The sequence below is a fragment of the Sceloporus occidentalis genome, unplaced genomic scaffold (assembly GCF_023333645.1).
Source record: "Sceloporus occidentalis isolate IW3139 unplaced genomic scaffold, rSceOcc1.0.p SCAF_3, whole genome shotgun sequence".
Taxonomy (NCBI): Eukaryota; Metazoa; Chordata; class Lepidosauria; order Squamata; family Phrynosomatidae; genus Sceloporus; species Sceloporus occidentalis.
Window position 1 is genome coordinate 129878792 of NW_028316983.1, and position 25600 is coordinate 129904391.

At 39.3% G+C, this 25600-nt stretch overlaps 1 protein-coding gene across 2 annotated transcripts; it reads left to right on the top strand.

Annotated features, from left to right (window-relative positions):
• Nucleotides 1-4406: 4406 nt before the first annotated feature.
• LOC149316778 (histidine--tRNA ligase, cytoplasmic-like) lies at nucleotides 4407-24671 on the top strand. 2 transcript variants are annotated; one of them, XM_089516255.1, is made up of 13 exons: nucleotides 4407-4532; nucleotides 5017-5106; nucleotides 7959-8078; nucleotides 9869-9964; nucleotides 11253-11378; nucleotides 11718-11825; nucleotides 15512-15610; nucleotides 17439-17532; nucleotides 18507-18634; nucleotides 18725-18967; nucleotides 20414-20530; nucleotides 22533-22679; nucleotides 24247-24671. In XM_089516255.1, the coding sequence occupies exons 1-13, from the start codon at nucleotides 4455-4457 to the stop codon at nucleotides 24328-24330; spliced, it is 1530 nt and encodes a 509-aa protein (XP_089372381.1). In that variant the 5' UTR covers nucleotides 4407-4454; the 3' UTR covers nucleotides 24331-24671. The 2 variants fall into 2 exon arrangements, with proteins under 2 accessions (XP_089372381.1, XP_089372382.1); XM_089516256.1 differs by lacking the exon at nucleotides 24247-24671 and adding an exon at nucleotides 23815-23897.
• Nucleotides 24672-25600: the final 929 nt, after the last annotated feature.

Sequence of the window (25600 nt, forward strand, 5' to 3'; positions counted from 1 at the left end):
TGGGTGAAAGACAGTAGGGTTATGGAATTTTGCCTACTAGGAATCCGATTGCCTTATAGTCAATCAATCATTTGGGAGCAGCATCTATAGAAGTTGGTTGCTGAATGAAGAGAGAGAGATTTGTAACAAGTTATCAGGCACACCAAAGACACCAAGAGAGGAAGACAGAAGCAGATGTGGATACCCCAAAGCCTTCATAACGGCAGTGCATGCTGGAGGCTCAGAGATTACTCAAAGACAAGGCTAAAATCACTCAAGAATACAGCTGGAAAAATATATATAATACCTATTTATTTAAAGTTATTTAAGTAAAGCTTGTAAATGAAATCAATATTACTTGGATTAATGTACTGGAACCTCCAGAGGTGAGAATAACTACTGTATATACTCATGTATAAGACTAGAAATTTTTGTCAAAAATCAACCCAAAAAACCTGGCTCAATGTACTGTACCTTACCTTTTTTCAAAACAGTCATTCCCTTCTCTGAGCAGAAGTGGCGAAAGGTGAGAGCTTAGTCCATCCTGGCAGAACCTAAAAGAAGCACCGACTACCTCTACTGTCTCTGCCACAGTGGCCTTTCTGAATGTTTAAGTGGGAAAATAGTGGCATGCTTTGGCATAATTTTCTTTTTCTTCATCCATTACATCCTTTGTTACACATCCCAAAATCTTAACCTCGACTTATCCACAGGTTATATTAAAAAAACATAATTTTGGCCCCAAAACTTATCCTCAACTTATACATGAGGTCGACTTTGCGTCAAGTATATATGATAATTGATTAGCACATCAAGTTATCTATCAGGTTATTTGCCCTAGTGATTTTACACAACTTTTTATGTTCCACAATTAATGCTGAAATTTGAAAACTAGACTTTAGTCAGTTAAGGTGGATACCTCTCCCTCTGTTAGGTTCAGGGAGACCTGCTCCCTCAGAAGAAGAAATACTAATATTTGATGAAACGCATCACATGGCTCTGTTAGACAAGCTGTTCTGTTTGATTTCTTTGGGATAGATAATATAGGAAGTTCAAAATAGTACATATAATGTTTATAATTGCTTGTATGTACAGTCAGTCCTACATAACAGCAGACTAGTCATCTGTGGATTGGCGCATCCACAAATGACTCTGCTCTGTTATCAATGGCGGTGCATACAAGCAGCTGTGTCGCTCCAGCCATGCGCATGTCAATGTCCTTTGATGGTAATGAGCCTTGAGGTCCCATGTTTTTGGTATCTATGAGGATCTGGAACTGAACGCTCGCCAATACAGAGAGCCGACTGTGTGTGTGTCATGGAGAATATAATAAAATATGCAACATATGTTGAAAAAAGTAATTTACATTTTGAAAGGAAATAATGAGGCATTGTGGTACATATCCCTCATTTTGACAATAATCATGCAATTCTATAACTGAGTGATAATTTAATTAATGCAATGTTAGCATTTACATAATTCTGAACACTATACATTTCTCTGCAGTACTGGGGTATGGCCAAATTAAAACAAATAGAAAACCAGTAGGATCTTTACTTAAAAGCTTGAAGACATCTAGTAAGTTCAATACCAGCCCATTTGCTGTTACAGTGTTCTGTGGACATGACCAGATCATGCCCAATCAGACTGATCTGTATGACCATCATGTTTAGACTGGATAAGCTGTCAAACTTTTATGGTCATAAAACGCATAATCAGCTTAGTTTAGTCTTCTGGCCTAAGCATGACAGCTGTGTAAGCACTTTAGGCTTCCCTCTTACATTTTCATAGCTGTCAAGGAGAATTTTGAATGCCGGTCTCTCTGTGTCCAATTCTGACACAGCATCTTCTGTTAGTGTTGTGCACCTCTGTGGGGATTTTAAAAAGACTAAACAAAACTTTTCCTCTAAGGACATTGTATATCCTCTAGAAAATCATCCTTCAAGCAGAAACGTGTTAAGTGTGACAGCTATGCAGTGATGGGGGAAATTGCGCAGGGGTGATCAGCTGTGCCTCACCAGATATGTTTTTAACTGCAGCTCCCATGATCCCTTGCTATTTCCATGCTGACTGGTCTGGAGTGGAGAGGCACAATTGCCCGCCTCTAATTTACTGTAACCTATAGAAAACGCGGGTTTATTTTTCCCAAGCTCTACTTGGATGTTTACTATTATTGCTGTGCTTTAAACAATTCTGTCTTGTTCATTTGCTTACTAGGGAGTAAGTTATGTGGAATCCTAAGACTTCCTTCTGAGCACATATGTTTAGAGTCCACAATTTACCAGCTTGTCCAGGGAGGGGCTTGTTGTTTTTTGTTTTGCAAACATAGTGTTTGCAAAACACTCTCTAAGCTGGTGCTGTCCATATGTGTTGGACTACAACTCCCATCACCCTGGCTATGTTTAAATCAGTGGTATTTTTGGATCATATGTGTATGTTATTTAATGTTAGGTGAGAATTGTGTGGTTCTCCAAATGATGGACTGCAACTAATTTTTCACCATCATCTGTGCTACTCAAGCATGCTGAGAATTGCAGTCTAACATCACACAATTTCTAAATAAGACATACCTGAGTCCTTCAACGTACAAACAATTGAAGGTTGGCCTTAATAAAACAGCATATTGCAATATTTAAAAATGCAAATCAAAGAGTCTGATACAAAACAAAATAACATATCTTGAAATCTTACATTATCTACTAACTTACATACTTTATATGCTTTCATTCATTCATTCATGAATATTGGGGGGGGGGGGTCATGTAACACATAACATAGACGTGCTCCTTCCTTTCCTCCCCTTCTTCAGTGATTTGTATTAGTTGTGTTCCACTGTACAGTTGGCTCTCCTTATAGGTGGATTTTTTATACATGGATTCAAACACCCATGGCTTGAAAATATTTTTTAAAAAGTAAAAATTCCAAATAGCAAAACTTAATTTTCCATTTTATATAAGAAACACCATTTTACCATGCCATTGTATTTAATGGGACTTGAGCAACCACAGATTTTGTTATCCACGGGAGTCCTGGAACCAAATCCCAGCAGATAACAAGCGTGTAATTTAAATGTATAATATAATTTTTAATTTTGCTAGTTGTTTATGTCACTATTACCATGGCATTCAGTGGTATGTAGGAATTACAATTAATGAGTAAAATTAGTATAGTGGACCCTTGTTATACGCTGGGGTTTGGTTCCAAGATCCCCCGTGGATAACAAAATCCGTGGATGCTCAAGTCCCATTAAATATGAGATAGCAAAATGGTGTCCCTTATAAAAAAAGGAAAATCAAGGTTTGATATTTGAAATTTATACTTTTTTTGAACATTTTCAAACCGTGGATGCTTGAATCCGTGTATAAAAAATCCGTGTATAAGAAGGGCCAACTGCACACAAAACCATTCCTAAGGATTGTCCATGGTGTGTGATGGAAGGTCAGTGGGGTGTGTGTGTTTGACACCATGAGTGACCTCACTGGGGTGATGCCACTGGGGTGCCCCATTCTCCAACATATGTTTGCCATGTGATCCCGAGTGCCTTTTTCTTTTCCAAATCCTGCTTGGACACCCAAAATTTCTCCATGTGTGGTAAAGGTTGTAAAATGTGCTGTACAAGTTTTAAGTATCACTTTGCTTGCATGCGAAAACAAGGTAACACATATGTTTAGCCTGGAAAAGAGATGGTTATGAGGTGATACGACAGCCTTGTTTAAGTATTTGAAGGGATGTCATACTGAGGAGGGAACAAGCTTGTTTTCTGCTGCTCCAGAGAACAGGACCCAGAGCAATGGATGCAAGCTGCAGGAAAAGAGATTCCACCTCAACATTAGGAAGAACTCCCTGACAGTGAGAGCAGTTAATCAGTGGAACACACTCCCTTGGAGGTCTTTAAACAGAGGCTGGATGGCCATCTGTCAGGTATGCTTTGATGGAGAGTTCCTGCATGGCAGAATGGATTTTACTGGATGGCCCTTGGGGTCTCTTCCAACTCTAGGATTCTATGATTCAGGCAGGATTTTAAGGTGTCTTCCTAATTTTATATCCACTTGCAGGAATGGACTGTCAATGGTCCCCCAAGTTTGGCCTGTAAGGGCTTTTGGACTTCAGCTCCCAGAATCCCAGACTATTGGCCAACATAGCTGAGGCTTCTGGGAGATGAAGTCCAATAAATCTGTTCAAGGGCACAGTTTAGGGACCATTGGAACTGAAAACAAATCAACTGACTAAAAATGCCAGAAAGGAAGTGACGTTTTCAGAGTGCCAACGTCACTTCCCTTCCTCCTCCCTTTAACACTCTCGCCATCCCTAGCCTTCCTTGCATCACCCGCCCTCAACCGGGCAAAAGAAGCGGCTTCAACCTCGGCCAGTGCGCATGCGCGCGCGGAGGAGGCATGGCCTGTGCGCATGCGCGCTGCGGCAAAAAAGGAGGCGTCGAGGGTGTCTCCCTGTCTGTCTCCTTCATTTTCGCAGCCATGGCTGAGGAAGAGCCTCTCAGGAGACAAGCGGAGCTGGTGCGGCGCCTGAAGAAGGAGAAGGCCAGCCCTGAGGAGGTCAGGCTTCGGGTTGAGGTCGATCCTTGCGTGGTGAGACTAGGGATGCAGTCACACTGGAGAAATAACCCGGTTTGGCCCCACAACAAACTCCAACTCCCAGAATTCCATAGCAAAGAGCCACTAATGCAGTTAAAGCGGTGCCAAACCGGGTTATTAGCCTCTGGTCCAAATCACACTGCAGAAATAATCCAGTTTGAGACCGCTTTAACTGCCCTGGCTCAGTGCTAGGGAATCCTGGGAACTGTGGCTCCAGAGCTCAATGACTCCCAAAACTACAGTTCCCAGGATTCCCTAGCATTGAGCCAGGGCAGTTAAAGCGGTGTCAGACTGCCATGATTTCCACAGTCCCTGTGATGGGGAGCATTTGCAGACATTGTTTTTCCTCCAGTTGCCCCAGCTATGCCTTCTGGGGTTGCCTCCTCTTTTTCATAACTAACAGCTGTATAATCTACGTTTTGGTTGACATGTCTTTCTCTTTCAGATTGCGGAGCAGGTGGCAAAGCTATTGGAGATGAAGGCCGCCATATGCCCCGAGGAAGGGAAGCATAAGTTTGTCCTCAAGACACCAAAGGTAAAATGGATGTGTAAATTCACATTTGTACGTCACACAAAGGTAAACTCTTTGGCTCTTTCTCACCTACAGTAAGAAGCACCAGCGCATAGCGCCTAGGTACAATCTCATGGATGGTTTTGTTGCTGCGCAAAACTCTCTTAATTGTACAGTTTTAATTGCTGTGTCTTATATATGTTAGCCGCCTTGGGTCCCACTTTGGGAGAAAGGTGGGATAAAAATTAAGTAAACAAATAAAATGTTGTTCTGGCGCACCCCAAAGCCTGCGTACTTGTGCTTATTCGGTTGGTTTTTTAAAGCAGAAAGCTTTAATGAGAACCATAGATTCTGACATCTCATGTTTTGTGGTTCCTGATGATCCTGGTCTAGAAGTCGTGTTCTGCTGGGATTAAAAATGTATGGCTTCCCACCATAGGACTACAGGGATATTCTTGTAACTTAGGCAGGTGTAGGTAGAAGGTAAGTTGGTAAAGATTTCTGCTCAAAACAAAACGAACTCCCTCCCAAATCCATTCCTTCCAGGGTTGGGTCTTTGTATGGCACAGTGAGATGGTTGTCTCTCTTCAGCTCTCTAATCAGAACAGCAGCACTGCACCAAGTTTCTGGCCTCAGATTTCTGTGATTCTAATTGTTTGGGTTTTTAGTTTATTTTTTGTATCTAGCTGTAATTTGTGTATGCCACAAAAAATCAAAACCCATAGTATAATAATAATAAGATTTATTTATATCCCACCTTTTCCCGAAAGAATCAAGGCAGGTTACAATAAGTACAAAATGAAATACATAAAAATTCACAAGGCAATACAATAAATCTGAATTAAATCCCTTACATGAAATAACATAGCACTATTAAAATTATATTAAACATTACATTAACAAACAATTATAAAAAAATACAATGAGTGGCGTTGAATAATATCACTGTGAGGCCTGATTATATAGGGGAGAGGAGGGGGATAGTTGCACGGTTGCCACTCTCCCCAACACATTTTGTCTATCATTACAGTCCCCAGTGATATAGGAAAAGAGAGATAACCTACAGTAATGTCTCTGAAGTATGCCTCTGAAGCCTTCCCACTCCTGAGACTTTGTCACAGGCTTGGAGATTTCTTCAAACCGTTTATCTGATTGTGCCATTGTTGGTGTTAAGAAAGAATGGCCCTGAAAACCTTTTCCTTCCTACAGTATAAGCCAGTGATGGCGAACCTATGGCACGCGTGCCAGAGGTGGCACTCAGAGCCCTCTCTGTGGGCACATGTGCCATCGTCCCAGCACAGAGTTTGCCAGAGTTTGTTACTAGAAAGCCAGAGGGACATGGCACTTTGCAATAAATAAGTGAGTTTTGGGTTGCAATTTGGGCACTCGGCCTCGAAAAGGTTCACCATCACTGGTATATGCTGTATGGCTTGGCTCATTTGCTTGAGTTGTTCAAACTGGTGATTGTGCAAACAGGGTTTTGCCTTGATGTTCCTTTGACCTATTTAAATTTGTATTCTACATATCTTTGGTGATTTTTGCAAACCTATGAATTCCAGAAATGCCCTTCCAGCTCTGTCACAAAATCACATCACATAATTGGAACCTGACAAATTCACCTTAGGCTCTGTAATGGGTAGCATTGTACAAAATGGTTTGTTGTTATCCTGGGTCAGTCCTGCTGTTAACTTAGCTTGGTGTTACATTCCTGCTTCAGTCAGTAGGGCGTGTTAGTGCTGTCAGGGAAGGCATGTTATTAAGTTAAAATAATGGTGCTGCTGCTTCTGTGCATTTCAAAGCACCGATATACCTAGAAACCCTGGGTTCAGAGTTTTTTGCTAGAATGAAAAATTCCCACTTTCCTGTGCAAGTTTGATAAGGAGGGAATGGCATTTTGTATCTCTGGTTTGTTTTAAAAGCCAGCTTTGAATGTATTGATTGAAGAACAAATTAGTTATTTGAAATGTATGCCACCTCTGGAGTCCTGTGCTTCATTTGGCTGTGAAATATGAGTGTTCACACATGTGTGTATTAAACAAAAGTCCTTCTTAGGATCCTAGCGGCTGTTCTGTTAAAGCATTTGATGATTCTTGTGGATATGTGAGGGCCTTTAAAAAAAAAACACACAAAAACTCTGGGGGAAAATAGTCTTCACTAAAGGATTTTTTTAAAAAATTAGAAAAACGGAAAATGGGAAAGAATGGATTATAGAGTTTTTTTTTTTAAATGGGCATTACAGGTCTTAAAATCAGATATTTCTATATTGTTGTGTATCTTCAAGGTATTTCTGAGTTACGGTCACCCTGAGGGTTTTCCTGGCAGAGTTTGATCAAAGGGGGTTTGCCCTTGCCTTCCTCTGAGGTTGAGAGAGTATGATTTGCCCAAGGCACCCAGTGGGTTTCTGTGGTTGAGTGGAAGATTTTGGTATTATGAGAGACTGTAACATTTCTATCCATTCTCTTTAGCAGAAATCATAAATTTTCAAAACTGTTCGTACCTATTTTTCTAGACAAAAAGTCCAAAATGCTATAGACTTTCTGACTGATCAAGCGTGCCTACCCCAAACTTTGAAAGAACTACCATGAATTTATTATTATTATTATTATTATTGCTCAGTGGTAGAGATACAGTGCTTTACTCTGTCCAATTTTTCCATTTGTTTTCCTGAACATATCATGGGTTTAGTGGGAGGAAGTTCCTCAAGTTTTTCTCTAACTTGGGTGGGGAACTCTGGTGGACAGGGAGACCAGATTTTGTTCCTACAATATCACAGTGGACTTGAGAGATCACAAAAACCAGCTGGGGCCATCTGTAACCTAGAGGCCACCTTTCCCATCCCTGCTCTGATTTTATTCTTTTGGTTTCGTGTTTTCAAGGGAACAAGGGACTATAGTCCCAAGCAGATGGCCATCCGAGAGAAGGTCTTCAGCATCATAATCAATTGCTTCAAACGCCATGGAGCTGAGACAATAGATACACCAGTGTTTGAACTAAAGGTGAGATGGTGTGACTGAGAAAAGTGCTAGTAGAAGTGTCATCAGTCATTATAGCAGCCAAATACAAATTTTAGGCATGTGATTGGCTGGTAAGTGAAAAAAATTCTTGGAGCTAGTGCCCACATGGAATATATATCCTAATAAATTATACCCTAAAACTACAATCCTATAGCCACTTAATTTGAGAGTAAACTTCGAATGAATTTGATTGGACTTATTTCCACTTTAATATATATATAGGAGTGTTCAGCATGTGCTTTATTGATTATAGCAAAGCGATTAGATTGTGTAGATCATGAAAAAGTATGCTCGCTGTTTAAAAAATGAGTGTGCCACAACATTTTATTGTCCTGATGCTTAACCTCTACTCAGGGCAAGAGGCTACCATCAGGATAGAATATGGAGAAACAGAACGATTTTCAGTTGGCAAAAGGGATCAGACAAGGCTGCATTTTATCACAATATCTGTTTAACTTGTACAGTGGGACCTTGGTATCCGTGGCCGGTCCATTCCAGATCCCCCGTGGATGTCAAAATCTGCAAATGCTCAAGCCTGCGTTGTCGCCAATGGCAGCGCATGCACATGGCTGTGCCACCATTAGGGACAACAGGACTTCAGATGAAGTCTCATTGTCCCTAATGGCGGTGCAGCTGTGTGCACATGCCGCCACTAGGGATAGTGAGGGCTGTTCCTAATGGTGGTGCAGCCATGTGCGCATGCCACCATTGGTGACAATGTGCAGTAGCCATCAAAGCATGCTCAAATCCTCAGATAGCAAGTCCATGGATACTGGGGTCCCACAGTACATTGAATGTATATGCAAAGAAGGATTAAATTCTGAGGAAGAAGATGTGAAAACTGGAGGAAGAAACATCAACAATTTAAGATATTTTGATGACACCATGCTACTAGCAGAAGATAGCAAAGACTTGGAAATCAGAAGAAAACTAGGACTTTGCCAGGCTGTGCCTCTACATATTCAACAAGAAATGTGACGTGGAAGTGAACAGAAGTCAACTTCCAGTTAACACCTATATTCTCAGCCAGTTTTCAAACGTATTTGAAGGGGACATGATACCTGGTGGAAAGTACTGTAAATCACCATGTTTGGAGGCATTTTTTCTGGATTTTGAGCCATTTGGGGTTGATTTTTCATTCCCCTTCCTCTTTGAGATATCCTTTGGGAGGTTCATGATGATTTGGATCAACAAAAAAGATTGTTAGGGCTGCACATAGACCACACTTAAATGTCTAAGACTTAGTTACTCAAGGGATCACTTGTTTTCTATAGGTATTGAGTTAGCAGACGCTGTTCTCAATATCATGTTACAATGAGCCTAAGAGTCAGGGTCTTTTCTGTAGCAATCATGCAACTGGGGAGCACCCTTCTAGGTGTGGTACGTCACACACTCTCTTTCAGTGGCTCCTACTGAAGACATACAGTCTTATTTTTTAAGCTCCTGTATATTTTAGTTTTCACTGTATTCAGTCTCTGTATTTCACTGTATTTGTACTGATACTGGTTGTTCTTTTTTAAACAAAAATACATCGATTGCGTTGTTTTTGTTTATTCATTTGTAAGATGCTGTAAGTGTGCAGTAGAAAAGGGAGAAAGAAATAATGTAACATAAATTTATGTGCAGTTCTCCCTCCTGTTTTAGGGCTCTATGAGAACATTTATGTACGATGATTAATTTATTCACAAAAAAATCAATTGACTATAAAAAATGTTACCTGTCATTATTCTTATGTTTTACTTCTCTTGTTCCCTCCTCCCATTTTTACATAGGAAACGTTGACAGGGAAGTATGGAGAAGACTCCAAGCTCATCTATGATTTGAAAGATCAGGGAGGAGAGCTCTTGTCTCTTCGATATGATTTGACTGTATCCTTAAAATATTGTGCCCCTAGCTTCGGCAGAAGATACTATTTAAGCTTAAACCTCAGATTCTTTAATTGAAACCAGCTGTTCATAACCAAGTATGTAAATCTTTGGAGCATCATTTTGTACTGTAGCTGGCTTTTTTGAAAAAAAGATCATTCATTACGTCCATTACTTTGTCATGCATAGAAAGTGGGAGCACACATTAGGATTACAGGAACAGTCGATCCCAGGCCTGGTAGCATTTCATGTTAATTTTGAAAAGAGGAAGGGACTTAGTTGCCATTGCTCTTGTGTTCCATTTTTGCGAATGTTTTTATTTCAAAAATGAATATGCATCTTAAAATGGTGTTGTCTCCCCTAAAGCATTCCTTGGGGTTGGCTTCCCTGGCTTTTTTCTTATATTCCCTCCTTTTTCAAAAATCATGAATCTGCATCATTTTGTATCATTTTTTTATTATTAATGTCATCTGGCAGCACCCAACACAACAGATTAAGTTTATCTATTTTGATGATTCACTTGTATACAGTTAGCTCTTACTGTGAGAGAAAAACAATAGAACCGTTCTCTGCACTTTCAGTACAGTGTGTACAAGGGGGAAATAGAAAGATTACTTCCAAGTCATAGTGAAAAACAAGAGAGTTTATGAGAGAGACCATGGAGAGAGTTTATGACCTGATGCAAGTGAAGTACCATAGCTGCCAGAATGGTAGGCTCTTCTGGGGTTTGGTGGCTGTAAGGCTGTATTCATTTGTTTTTGTATTTTTAGCAGAAATGGCTAAAAGGTCCCAAAGCATAAGATGAAGCATTTTCAAAGAGAATTTTGACCACAGTGGCACCTGTTTCCAACTCCCTGGGAAGATCATAACCAAATACAGTTCTCTGACCATGTATAATAATCTTGTGAACACGGAGATATGTCTTGGAAAGATAATATGGGAGTCTTGTGTCTTGTCTTCAAATTAGGGCAGTCCATAGGCAGACACCAGTACCTGATCACAGTTCAGACCTCACTACTGCTGCCTATTTAGAATTAAAAGCTTGGAATTTGAGGGAGATATCCTGAACTACCAAGAAGCTTAGAAGTGGCATGTCCTCCTTGTATTCTAATGACTGTGACATAGCAATTACTTTTCTGTGGTTCTCTGCAATTTAACCCAGAGGAAGGACTCTTGAGACTTACCTATATTTGCCCTGGCAGAACCTTACAGACAAATAAATGTGTGGCCAGCTCACAATTTAAAATGTTTATTGCCTGTTAAAATGTTCTCCTTAGCCTTTTCTTTTCAGGTTCCATTTGCACGTTATTTGGCTATGAACAAAATCACCAATATAAAACGTTACCATATTGCTAAAGTCTACCGACGGGACAATCCAGCCATGACAAGGGGCCGCTACAGAGAGTTTTATCAGTGTGTAGGTACAAGCAGGGTGCCTTCAGAGTTTTTGTGACTATAATAGCGTTCCTGACTATTCTTTTTTCTGAAAGCCTAGTTGACTTTTTCTCCAGTCATCATGCTTCTCAGTCTTGAATACACTAAATGTTTTCTTTGACCAATTTAGCACTCTTTTCATAGTTCGTATTTGGGACTACAGTGCAAGGCTCAAGCTGCTATGTTCTATCTATGCCACTTAACCTGAATGTATGCTAAGTTACAATTCCTCAGTCACTGCCTATGTCCTTTGTTCTCAAGACTTCATATTTTTGACCAGTTTCTCTTTTGGAGATTTTCATTTCTGCAATTTGTACCATAGGATTTTGACATCGCTGGCCAGTATGATGCCATGATTCCTGATGCAGAATGTTTGAAGATTGTGCATGAGATTCTGAGTGCCTTACAAATAGGAGACTTTCGCATTAAGGTGAGTATAAGGATAGAAACATAGAATTTAAATAGTTGTAGGAGTAGAATAATAGAATCACAGAATTATGCGGTGGAAGGAACTTTTAGAACTATCTAATCCAACCTTTCTGCCATGCAAGATTCTCTACCTAAAGATCGCCATACAGTCTCTGTTTAAAAATCTCAAATGAAGGAGAGTTCAATACCTTTCAAAACAGTCTCTTTCACTGTTACTATCAGGAGATTCTTCCTGTATAGATGGAATCTTTTATTGTAATTTGAATCCATTGATTCATGACCTAACCTCTGAAGTAGCAGGAAAAACAGCTTCAGATATTTAAAGATGGCTATATCCTTCTATCTTCTTTTCTCCAAAGCAAAATTAGAACTGTTCATAAGAATGTGTATAGAAAATACACTTCTACTTAATAATCTTGGGTTTTGCAATGAACATGGCATAAGAAATGCAGTTCAGTTTCTTTCATCTTAATTTGCAGCATACATTGAGTAAGCTGTCGCAGATTTGATCACCTGAATGTTTCCTTTCTCCACCAAGTTTTGTTTATGTGTATCAGGAATTAAATGAAATTACTTGTAGAGCTATCTCCATGCTAGAGAAGGAAAGTGAAGGCTTATATATATAGAACGTGTGTGCTCAAATTTTCCCCAGGATATACATAGTGGTAGGTTAAGTACCAGTTTTCCTGACCTGTTAATCCAAAAGTAACTAGTTTGTCCAGTTAAAATCTCTCCCAAAGCCTAGTTCTTCCATGTGCTAAACTCAATTAGAGATGAAGTGAACAGGATTGAATTAACATTCCCACACTAGAGGTTCCTTGCCCAATTTAAGGAACTGAAATAGTTTGGATAGTTGATGCAAATAAAGGCACTGCAGGGAATGTCATATCCTGAGATTATTTCCTCCTGCTGTTTTCAGTTAGGGTGTTTTATTGAGTATATTTTTATGGCGTGCATATATATATATATATATATATATATATATATAGCATGTTTTGTGAATTTTTATATTTGAAAATTTAATTGCTTTTGTGTTGCTAAATTTTTAAAAATATTAACAGCTATTCTGATTTGGGGGAAACCTTCCAAACAAAAAATCACCTTTCCTTCTGGAACGTTTTCTTCCTCCATCAAAGAAAACTCTCAAAGCTTCCACTATTTAGCCCCAATCAATTTCATTTAAGCTTTGTTTTTGTTTTTTGTCATGGTGCAGAAATAAAACCTTAATGGGTCTTATTATGCTGTTGTTGTTGTTGTTAACTGCCCTCAAATCGTTCTTGACCCATGACATCTCTGTGGATGAGGTATCTTCAAGACCCCCTGTCCTCCACTACTCTTCTTAGTTCCTGTACATTCATATCTGTGACCTCCTTAATAGAGTCCATTCATCTAGCATGCAACCTTCTTCGCTTTTTACTTCTCTCCACCTTTCCTAGTAGTATTGTTTTTTCCAGTGAGTCATGCCTTTTCATGATGTGACTGAAGTACGACATCGTGACTTCCAGAGAGATTTCTGGCTTGAATTGCTCTAGGACCCATTTATTTGTCTTTTTGGCTGTCCATAGGATCCTCAGCACTCTTCTCCAGCACCACATCTCAAATGAATTGATTTTCTTCCTATCTTGTTTCTTTACTGTCCAGCTCTTACATCCATACATGTTAAAAGGGAACACAGGGGCTTGCATGATTCTAACTTTTGATTCTCAGTTGTATATTTTTGCATTTTGGGATCTTTTCTAGTTCTTTCATAGCTGCCCTCCTCATTCTTAATCTTCTGATTTCCTGGCTGCAGTCCCCATTTCTATCAATATTTGATACCAGATATGAGAACTCTTTTATTGTTTCTTTTTCTTCATTGTCTAGGTTATTATTATTATTATTATTATTATCAACCTTTATTTATAAAGCACTGTAAATTTACACAGCGCTGTACATGTGTGTAGATTCTCCATGGTCATTATTTTTGTTTCCCTTATGTTCAACTGTAAGCCTGCTTTTGGACTTTCTTCTTTGATCTTCCTTAGTAATTGTTCCAGGTCTGGGAGGCTTTCTACTAGTATTATGGTGTCACCTGCATATCTTAGATTGTTGATATTCCTTCCTCCTCTTTTTACTCCTCCTCCTTCTGTGTCCAAGCCTCATTTTCTTACAATATGTTCTGCATATAGGTTGAACAGGTAGGGTAATAAGATGGAGCCTTGTCTGTTCCCTTTGCCAATTGGGAACCACTCTGTTTCTCTTAAGATGCTGATTTGGTCAAATCACTAATCCATGTAATTCATCACTGGCTATTTCTACTTCCATTCTTATTTCTCCATTGTAACCAATAATCTCCTATGCAATGGAACAGCAATTGCTTTAGAGTCCAAAATATTTCTTGTACAGCATCTACCTGAATAGCATATATCTCTCACCAAAATATTGGTGGAACTCCCTGCTGCTAGGTGGTCTCAACTATAAAACTTACTGTTGCTGCCACCACAGTCAACCCACTACTTTTCAGGAACCCAGTAACCTTTGTTACAGTGTAGGCATGGGATTTACACAACCAGTAGCGACAAGATAAGCAAAACAAATATTTCTCATAAGAACCATTTGCAAAAGGAAATAAACTGCAATTCTTTAATGTTAAGGCTGCATTGATTTCCATTCCTGATAATTAAGAAAGTCTTCCCCACCTAAGCTCTCAGTAATGTTTCTCTCAGATTGAATTTCCTTAAGCCTCCTTTCTAGCCAGTCTTTCACAATCAGGAACAGATGTGGTACAATTTGCAGGAAAATTCTGTTTTAGGAACTGTTTGCTTAATCCTCCTCTGGTCAGCATTTCTAGTGTTGAGCTCTGCTTCCTGATTCATTGCCAATACTTTGCAGCACAATTTCAAGTTGGGTTTCCTCAAACTGGGCTTTTTTCATACACAGTTCTGACTACTCTTCAGCCATCAACAATTAACTATCCCTAACATCCGACTTACATCCAACCTCTTTCAAATTCCCTGGCTGTATCTTTATTCAAACATGTTCCTTATGCAACTTCTAACTGCCATTCACCTTTGTACCCTCCATCCATAATCAATCCAAATAAACGTAGTTTCTCCTACTAGTGATTTTCAAATTCAGCTAGAAGGTCCTTTTATAGCAATTGTTAGCTAGGCATCTGTAACTGTCTTACAATAAATAATGAAAATATAGTGTTTCCTCATAGATGGCCCTTGTGGTCTCTTCCAACTCTACAATTCTATGATTCTTACTTTGCACTTTAGAGAAAAGAGTGTACCTGGCATTAAAAACAGAGCTTGAATAGAGGGATGGAGGAAGATAACCATCCTGTCATAATAACTGCTATTATTATTGTCCTTTAGGATCAACTAACCTAGGGTCTAATCTTCCTTTGTAAAAGGGATGATGGAGGGAGGAGCAGAAATGACTTCCCCCTTCTCACTCTGCCATAATACCATCACAGCTTGTGGTCAGACCTAATGTTGATGAAAGAAGAATTTCACCATGACTAAATTGGTTTAATTTACAGTTCGTTTAGTGTTTTGGATCAAGTGTCCACATGCAGGAGAAACATGAGGCAGAAACAGCTACATAACCTTCTGCCACTTCTTTCCACCCACCATAAAAAGGAAATGCGTGAAGATGTAGGAACTATGGGTTGCTACTGAAAACAATTCAGTTTTGTCATAGGTCAATGACCGGCGTATCCTCGATGGGATGTTTGCAGTTTGTGGTGTTCCAGATAGCAAATTCCGGACCATTTGCTCCAGTGTAGACAAACTAGACAAGGTAAGAACTCTAAGCTGTGAGGGGCCTTAGCGTGATCAAGGTTGTTTGTTACAGTGACTCAAGTGAATGGAAGCCATGAGGAGGCCTTGAGATCAGTGTTACTGGGCTTATACAATGGCATTCTTGTAGCTGCTGCTCCTACTCAAATTACATCTGAAAAGGATGTATATATGCCTAATTCCCTAGACCATATAACTTAGACATTAAGAAAGTGTGGAGAGGGATAATCAATATGGTATATCCAGCTTTCAGAATAACTTTTCAAGGGAACAGAATTAAAAATGTGGGCTCACCAGGTGATGAGAACCCATTCTGGTAGTTTGGGATCCTTTACTAATTCCCATTTCTACCAACACCACTTGTGAAGACTTTCTATGGTTCAGGTGTGGGACTCTTTCTTCCTATAATCCCACAACTAGACACCATTACCATTGAACAACTGCTGCTACCACAGACACCATCAACCAATAGCACTACAGTAGTGTAGTGTTCCCAGAGGCACTGATGTATAATACAAAATTAATATATTAGACCGATATACAATTTACAGTTAAAAATAAATTACTTACTAGAGCTAAATCCTAATTGACTCACTAACTCTCCATGCCTCCTCATAATCCTAGCTAAACCTAACTAACTGTCCTGGGTCTAACTAATATGCAGCCCCTTGTAACTGTTTGTCCCTCCCAGAGCCCCCTGGTTTTTACCCCCAAATCCCCCAGGAGATTAGGGGGCAATATTGCCATGTGTTCTTGGCTACCTCCTGCTGGAGAAAAGGCTTCTTCTGGGCTAAAATGGCCTAGAGAGGATAAGAACCATGGCAAAATTGACCCCACACATCTTAGAGAGCATTTGGTAACAAATAATATTCACAAAATTAGGGAGGTGCTGCTTTCCAAGGTCTCCTGGGAGGCCACATTTTCAATAGAGGCATCTATCTTGTTTCTTCAGGGCCATCTGGTGATTAAATATCTACTTTCAGACAATTTTCTCCTGCCATGAAGCCAGAATAATTTCCCCAAAGGCTACTTGCATATATTCCCTGCCCAAGATTGTAATGGAAGCTTTCCAGGTGATCCTCACAAATATCCCAGTGCCTGCTATTACTTTGACTGTAAATATGTTCTACAGATGACAAAAGTGCCTGATTATCTTACTTTATTCCTTTTAAATTACAATGATGAAGCATTGAGTTTATGGAGATGGTAGATCTGATTCTAGGCCAGCATGTGGAGCAGAATTTGGGAATAGTTAAGTGGTGGGAGTTGAGTTCAATAAGAGATGATTTGACATTGTAATAATTTGTCTCCCAGAAGTTCAGAGGAGTTCAAATTATGCCAAAGGAGAAAATGGCTTTAAATGATTCTAGGAAGTGAGCTAGGCCACACACTATTAAAGGAAGCCCAGTTTTACACCAATCTGGTGAAGGCTCTGCATAAAGCTTAACATGGAAATAAGGACCCCAGTTCAGGGCATAAAGAGAAATAATGCATCCCCTGTTCGTTGTACACAAACCCATTCTGAAAATAGTTCCACAACTCTGCTCCCAAATGTTCCTATTTCTCATCAAGGCAAGAAAAAGAAGGAAAATGGTATCTCTTCCCACTTATAAATGCATCTTATTGATGCAAACTTTGACTACAAAAGATTTGCTTTTCTCATTGCATTTCATCCCAGGAATTGTATAGAATATTCTGACTCTGAAAGGCTTTTGAACTACAGAGAGAGATTATAGGCAGAACTGAGAAGGGACAGAAATGCTGCTGGCCTCTCCTAGGCTACTGCAAATGGTAAAGCAGAGTCAACATAGCTCTCTTTCTGTCTACAGATGAGCTGGGAGGATGTGAAAAGTGAGATGGTTGGAGAGAAAGGACTCTCACCAGAAATTGCAGATAATATTGGCGAATATGTAAAGTTTCATGGTGAGTGTGAAAGCTGGTGCCATTTCTGTTCTTGAGTAAAGTAGGCTAAATAAGAAACTAGAAAAAGTCTTACAATTTTACATTTATTCATTGCTGACTTCCAATGGGCAGGGGAACATAGGGAATTCAAATGGAACATGATGGTGCTTCTTTCCTCACATTTCCAGATGTCCAACTTAACATTTTCATTCACATACTCCAAATGTGGGCCCAAATTGTTACTCTGTTGGGGAGCCTATGTACCTCGAAGGGACAGAGGGTGTAGAAGCGCATCTTGACCACCCAGGTCTCCATAGTGTACAAAAGAGAACTTTCACAAGAATTTTCCCAGTATTTTCTTAGCATTTAAAACTAATCCATGTACCTTCCTAGGGCTGTTTGAAAAGAGCCAGTCAGGAAAGAGTAAGGGCTTCTAATAATAATCAAAGCCACTCCAAATTCTGTGTAACATGGACAGAAGTTATGTAAGTGAAAATGCCAGTCTTCTCTCTCCCCCTTCCTCACATTAGGAGTTTTTACAAGCAACTCTGTTACTGTTGTGTCAGCTGGAGAGTTTTTCTTAGCTGATAGAAACAAACTTAATACACCTCATAATGTACTGGATCTCAAATGCTTTGTTTGCTAATTATGTTCGTTTCTGTCAAATCGTTAAAATACTAATTTGAAAAGAGTAGTCAGTCAACCCTAGTTTACTATGATAAACTAGTAAAGTATTGAGTTCCATAGTACATTTATGAAAATATAATCTATCTCAGTTTACCATTCTTTGTTGTTGCTGTTGTTTGCTTACAAGTTATTTCCAACTTATGCCACACCTAAGATGTGTGATTTGCTCTTAGCATTAAATATGTCCCTTTCCAAGAAAGAAAAAACACATCAGGTGGAATGAAATGTAGCGCTGTTATGGATGGAAGAGGTTTCAAGGAATGTTGTTGGTGCTGATGTATGTTTTATTGCATGTATCAATTCTGTAGGTGGCCTGAATCAGATTGAACAGTTGCTTCAGGATCCAAAGTTGTCACAGAACAAGCTGGCCATGGAAGGACTTGGGGAGATGAAGCTGCTTTTTGAATACTTGGCCCTTTTTGGCATTTCAGATCAGGTAAGTGAAGTAGATACTATATCCTGTCCATCTCATCATATTGCCTTGAATGTTTCTTCCTCCTAATGAGGTTCCAAATCTATTCTATAGGTCTCTTTTGATCTGAGCCTGGCTCGTGGCCTGGATTACTATACTGGAGTAATTTATGAGGCTGTCCTTCTGCAGCAGCAAAATGACCATACAGAAGAGTCTGTTGGTGTGGGCAGTGTAGCTGGAGGTGGCCGTTATGATGGACTAGTAGGAATGTTTGACCCCAAGGGGCGGAAGGTGCCCTGTGTGGGAGTCAGCATTGGCATTGAACGAATCTTCTCCATCATGGAACAAAAGATGGAGGTAAGCAGCTCCTTTTTGTTTCCTCGCCTGGGTTTGTCTGCAACTACATATAAGTCTGCTTACAACAAATGGTTATGAACTCCACTGATTTTTAGTCTGTAGCCATGTGACTTCCCAAGTTTTGCAGTTACTGTGTTCTCAGCATTTAAGAAAGGATTTTAGATCAATTAAGGTCACACAATATAAAGACCTACCTATTCAAGGTGTTGCAGGCCAAATGGCCAAAATGCAGAATATCAGCAATTATCTGATAATCAGGGTGCAGATACTAAATGTTTTTCTGACTAAAGTACAACAGCTACATAATCATGTAACAATTTTCTACTACAAAGTTGTTATCAAAGTGTGAAATCAATTGAAGTTTATATCAGTGACTCAACAGAACTGATAATTTGTGAGATAAGGTCATCCAGAGATGTGAAGTCTGCAAAATGATAAATAAGAGACACTCTAAGGAAGGCTGCTGTCTACCTCAGTAGAACAAATTACTCCATGGAATCACATGTATGAAAATACCAAGCCTAAAATATTATTTTAGGCTAAGATGCCTTGTAAGGACTAGAAGAGCATGGAGGAAGCCACCATTATGGAAGACAAGGAAAACAAGGGTGGATGGGGCCATGAATGTAGGTTATAAGGTGTTTTGCTATTCTTCCTTATATCTTGGTGTGGTTTTTTTTTCCTTCAGTGCATGAGGGTGTTTCCCTTTCTAGAAATGGTGTGCTGGAGTGGAAAACTAGGTTCAAATTCTTGATTTTGTTTCTTGGAACATGGACCTCACCTGTGCCTTGTAGTCACCTGATCTCCCTTGGTAAAATGGATGTCAGCTGGCTGGCTATGAAAAAGATGCTAGGCCAACTTGGCTTCAAGGCAAACAATCACAGCTCAGAGAGGCTGTGAAAGAGGGCTGCAGGGGAAGAGATGGTATCAAAAGACAGAAGCTTGCCTCTGAGAAGATTCAGACAGAGATTTGGTTTCAGACAGACAGGGTGTTGAAGTGATACAGACAGAGCTCTAGATTTGAGGAAAAGGAATACACAGGGGAGCCTAAAGAATAAATTAGCATTTATTATATTCTCACACTGTGTTTAATAAATTTCTCTTGTTGTTTTAAACCTGTTTCTGACTGTCTGTCAAGATTAAATTGTAATCAGGCCACATATACCAAACCTAAAGAACCCACACAACTACAAGTCCCCATTTATAGAGATCACCCTGAAACCCAGTAACACAATTCAGGAATGGAGGAAACAAGGGGAGGATGAGCAGCAGGATTCCTAAGGGTTGGAGTTTTGGGGCCACTGGGGTAACAGGATTTGTCACACTCCGCCACCCCCATGAGAACATTTTGTTCATAAGGGTGAGTGCCACTTCTTGGACCTTGTATAGATTTTCTTGTGAACAGCTAGAAAAACTTATTTCTCAACATTCTATTTCTGCCTTTAGGCTTCAGAAGAGAAGATCCGGACAACAGAAACCCAGGTGCTTGTGGCATCTGCTCAGAAGAAACTTCTTGAGGAGAGGCTGAAGCTTGTGTCTGAGCTGTGGGATTCAGGAATCAAGGTACAATTGTAGTGTATCAGGGTGAAGCCCAGAATAGTGGCTACAGATTGAGTGTCTATCTGTCTTTACAGTTTGATAGCTAAGAATCATGAATATCTGACATAACATCTATTTCATCTCATTTTGATAAGCAAAATTGTGAGGTGCCATCGTCGTCATCCTTATGATACACCCCAAATTTATTAATTTTAAGCCTGGTTGCAATCTTCCATCTAGAGAGTGAATCCATATTGCTGCCTTTGCTCATTCCAATAACTGTTGGGCTCATTTCCAAAGTAAACAAGCTTTTCTCTAAAACAGAGTACAGTATATGATGCAGCTGATCATCTTCATCTGTCTCCAAGTAATTATGGGTTATTATACCTAATGATCTTATTTCTTTGACATATTGACATCAAACCTTGCTTCCACCATAGATATCCAAGTGGCAAACTTAGATTTTACAGGTGGTTCTCCAGGCAGGCAGTAATAAGATCTTAGGTTCAGCAAGGTGGCTGAATCATTTGCCTTGTTCATTAACTTCACCCTAAAATAGGTAAACACTTAAAGTAAGATGCTTTGAGATGCGCATAGTCAGATGACAACACTGTGTTTTTTATAAAGGTATGTAACTGTGCCCCCCCCCCCCAAATCATCAGAGTATTAGATAGCCTAATCATCAGAGTTGCAGGCCAACATTTGGAGGGGCACAGTTGCCCACTTATTTTATTGGAACCAATCAAAATGCCACACAATAGTTGTGAGTTCTCCAGACCTGCTCATTGAGTTAGGTATTAAGTAAAGAATTAACCAAAGAAGACAAACTGGCAGGATATTGAAGCCAATCTGTATTTTCTCACATAGGGGGTAGTAGAAAATTGCATACCTAATTGGAACAGACTGTGCTAGCTGCTGTGCATGCTTCAAGTATCTAAAACACTGAAAAACACAATGGCTGACCCCATCTAATGAAAACAAAGTCCAGCGATTTCACAGATGTATAGCCTTTTTTCAAAGAAACAAACAGATTATGCTTGGAGCTAGCGTAAATTAAATTAAATGTGTTCTTTGAGAAATCAGCATGTTTTGGAGGAATGGAATCTGGAAACTGTGTTGGCAGGTGCTAGGCAAACAACATGTATCAACTCATCTGCCAAAAAGTCCCCAAATGATAGTTGTGGATATCTGGTATGTTGCAGCGGATTCTGAGGCATGTTCTCGTGTGCATGTTTGATTCATATAGCCTAGCTCATCTCATTTGAACAGAAAATATTCCCTGGAATATTGTCAACACACAAGTCCAGCTTACTTGAAAGAACTGGGAAGGGGGGATGCTTGTGTGTCATTAGCATTTTGGTTTTACTTACACTTTGGGTCCCATATGAAGCAGGATATAAAACATTAATGAGAGTGTTCTTTTTATGAAGAAACCTTGAATAATCTTCCAAAGAGGATGGCAAACAATAAGGTCTAGGAAAAAGTAACTATAGAAAGATAAAAAAAAGTTTTATTATCTAAAGTATTCAATGAGTATAGTAACAGTAATTGAAAACATGGATGTTCACTCATGCACTTTGAATGTTGGACATTTTTATATTCTGTATGCCACTTGGGATTTATAGTTTTCATTTATAGTTTTCCGCCTTTTATGTATATTGGCAGAATTTTTACTTTATACTTCGTATGTAAACAGGCATTGTATACATTACTTGTTGTTTTCATCCTCTGGCAAAGCACATTGCCTTGAATATACACAGTTGCCTGGATGTTAGAGAATTACTGTTACTATACTCATTAAATACTTTAGATAATAAAACGTTTTTATTTTTCTTTCTATAGTTACTTTTCCCTAGACCTTTTTGTTTGCCATTCTGTTCTTTTGGTTTAGGACAACACCTTTTTTCTTTTACCTAATCTTCCAAAGAGTCCATGGTGCACCATTTGAAAATATTGACATAAAACAATGGGGATTGGTCTCCAGCTTTGCCTGTGTAATTTTCCTTTGCTTTGCATTTTTTTCCAGGCAGAGATGCTGTATAAGAAAAATCCGAAGTTACTGAATCAGTTGCAATACTGTGAGGAAACAGGAATTCCTCTTGTTGCCATTCTGGGAGAGCAAGAGTTAAAGGATGGAGTAGTCAAACTGAGAGATGTAGCTACAAGAGAAGAGGTGGGTCTTTCCCTTCATTTTACAAAGGTGCTGAAAGCAATAACATAGCATTAAAATGGAATTCCTTTGTGTATTGAACCTGGGGAGACAGTACACAGAACATAAATACCTGTAACATTGATGAAGTCACCATAAGTCAACAGGCGATTTGAAAGCATACATACATATATACATGAATTTACACAAACATACTCATATCCCAACTTCCCTCAAAGATATCAGTACTGTATACATGGTTCTGCTCAAAGTTCCTTTCTGTTGTAGAATATGTTTAAAGTTTACAGTTCCTTTTTATTGTGGGATAAGTTTAAAGCTAAAAGATGGTGAGTGAGCCTAGTGAACTTGATAATGTGATTGGAATTTAGTCCATCAGTCAATTACTATGCCAGGGCTGGACAAAGTGCAGTTAACAGACCGCATGCCCTCTCCCCCACATCCCCAAAAATTAAAAAAATGTCAAATAAGTGTATATGAATATGTTTGTAATAAATACTATTTTATAATAATTTTAAAAATGTCACCAAAAGCTCAAATCACCACTCCAAATCAGCATGCAGCTCCCTTGCATCCAACCCGCAGCACAAAAAAACTGGAGCTTCCAGCCGGAGGTTTCATATTTTTGGCCCCAAAAAGGGGTAGTGTGGCCCACTGTCAGTATGCGGGACAAAAATTAACACTGGCTGCATTCGCCCTTCCTGTACTACATCATACTTTAAAATCGCATCATTCCTTTCCTCAATTTAAGTTGAAAGTTGTTGCTGCTTATCAGGGTTACTAAATTTTGTTTAGGCTTCCAGATTCAGAAAACAGTGAGTCTGGTGCTAAAGGAGACTAGAATAAGGTGTGAAGTACCTAATTCAGCAGGCAATGGAGCCTCTTACCTAGTGAACCATAAGCATTATTGTCAAAACAATCACAGCTTAATTTCATGCCCATTCCATAGGTACTTAAAGACAAGAGTCCCATTTCTTTCCAGTCTAGTAGTTTCCAAAGCAGTTTCCGGTTACATCCTCATTTGACCAGCAGTAGCAGTTGAGCAAAATGATGGGAAACTAAAAGCTGCTTATTGTAGTGTAAGGAACTACTTGATTTAGGTGTGCAACAGGGGGTTTTCTTGCCTTTTTCTAATATGTAGGCCAAGATCTTGAAAGAACTGCACATATTTTGGGAGCTGTATTTCAAAATGGTGTTTGCTTAATTATGGTATGTGGCAGTTTCCTCTTCCCATATTACTTCGAAAATCTCATGGCCCCATTCTGTCACATCCCAAAATGTAATGTCGAAATATTTGTGCAGTCTGTTGCTCTAAATACATGGAGCCTTGAACAGTGGAAATGAGTGAGAAATGTAGAGAGACTTGACATACAAATCAATGTCAAACAATATGCTTTGAAGTGATAGAAATGTGTCAAGTATGTTTTGATGGTGAATGTAGGCAGGAGGGACAGCTTATCAGAGCACAGAAAGTTGTGTATGTGGGACATTCAAAAGCTGTAGAGGTGTGAAATATACTGGGGAAGAGAATTGAATGTTGTGTGGCTTAATCATATTTCTTTCTGCTTTGTAGGTAGATATTTCCAGAGGAAAGCTGGTTGAAGAAATTAAAAGAAGAACATCTCATTCAGAGTGTGTGACAGAATTCCCTTCTTAATATTTGCTACATCCTTCACAACAATGACAAAGCACCCTCCAGTAGGAAGGGTTTTCCTCTATTTATTTTATTGTGAGGCTCCTTTTGATCAGGCTTGAGCAGTGATGGGCTGTAATTTAAAAAAGAAATAGGTCACTCCTGCAAAATAACTTTTCTGTCAGGTTTCTAGAAGATACCATCTGCTATATGAACACTTGGTGACTCTGTAGTGATGGTTTACAGTGGCAAAGTCAAGGCTGATTGTTTCAGCATTCCAGTCTAAGAATTTCCTTTGTTTTGCCATAAAACATTACAATTTTGGAAAATATTGGCCGCTTCTAATAAAATATATTCCTACCCCCACCCATACTTCCTGCTACGTTCGCATTTTGTTTCAGTAATAAATGTGTTGAACCATTATTACATTCCTAAAGCTGAGGTGGCATGTTTATGTCCTTAAAAAATGGCCAGATTTTAGCAAATGTTATTGTAAGGCAGATGTGGGAAAGTGCAGCCTCACAATGGTCAATATTTTCTTTGCACAAAACGCCCCTATGTTAAGTGGCAGGACGTGGAAAGTGGGACCTGGGAGTATCCAAAACATGTCTGCATGTCCCCAGAAGGCATCTGGGGACAAAAGAACCGTTTGTTTGTTTGTTTGTTTGTTTGTTTTATGGGAGCAGGTGTGGTGGCTATCCAAAGTCTCCTGGAGGGCTAAAGTGGTATAGAACTTTCTTGGATAAAAAGGCAAGATTTTATGCAGGCTGTTTTGCACAAAATTGTGTATTTTCTACACAAATGAATAGTGAAGGATAGTGTTCGTACTCCATGGACATTTTCAAAGCAGGGAGAAAACTGCTGAAATTATTTGTCCATGCATGAGGGAACAAATCAGTGATGATTCATATCCATAATCAGAATTTCTGTATGAAACCTTTAAATAAAAATTGCAGTGGATATGGATAATGTTTTGAAAGTAGATATTATACTTGTATCCTCATTGTGACAGATTAAACCCTGAGGCCTAGCAAGCACATTCCATTTTAGTCTGTTTTGGCCTATTTGCTCCCTTTCAGTGGCCTATCTAAAGGATAGGGGAAAAGAGCTCTGGACTGGAGCAATGGAGTTATATGGGTGCACTATGCCAATATAACTAGATTGGCATAGACAGAAGAGCAACAAAGGATGTAAGGCATTAGCGAAATAGCCTGCTTAGAGCTGGTAGACTTTCACATTACTCAGTAATAGCACTCTGATATCACTTTACCTGCCATGGTCCTATACTATGGAA

What these genes read in the sequence shown, in the direction of transcription:
- LOC149316778 (XM_089516255.1), top strand. Translation starts at nt 4,455, where the DNA reads ATGGCTGAGGAAGAGCCTCTCAGGAGACAAGCGGAGCTGGTGCGGCGC. An exon ending in CACCAGTGTTTGAACTAAAG is followed by an intron (nt 8,079 to 9,868) that starts GTGAGATGGTGT and finishes ATTTTTACATAG; the next exon opens with GAAACGTTGACAGGGAAGTA. An exon ending in ATGTAGCTACAAGAGAAGAG is followed by an intron (nt 22,680 to 24,246) that starts GTGGGTCTTTCC and finishes TCTGCTTTGTAG; the next exon opens with GTAGATATTTCCAGAGGAAA.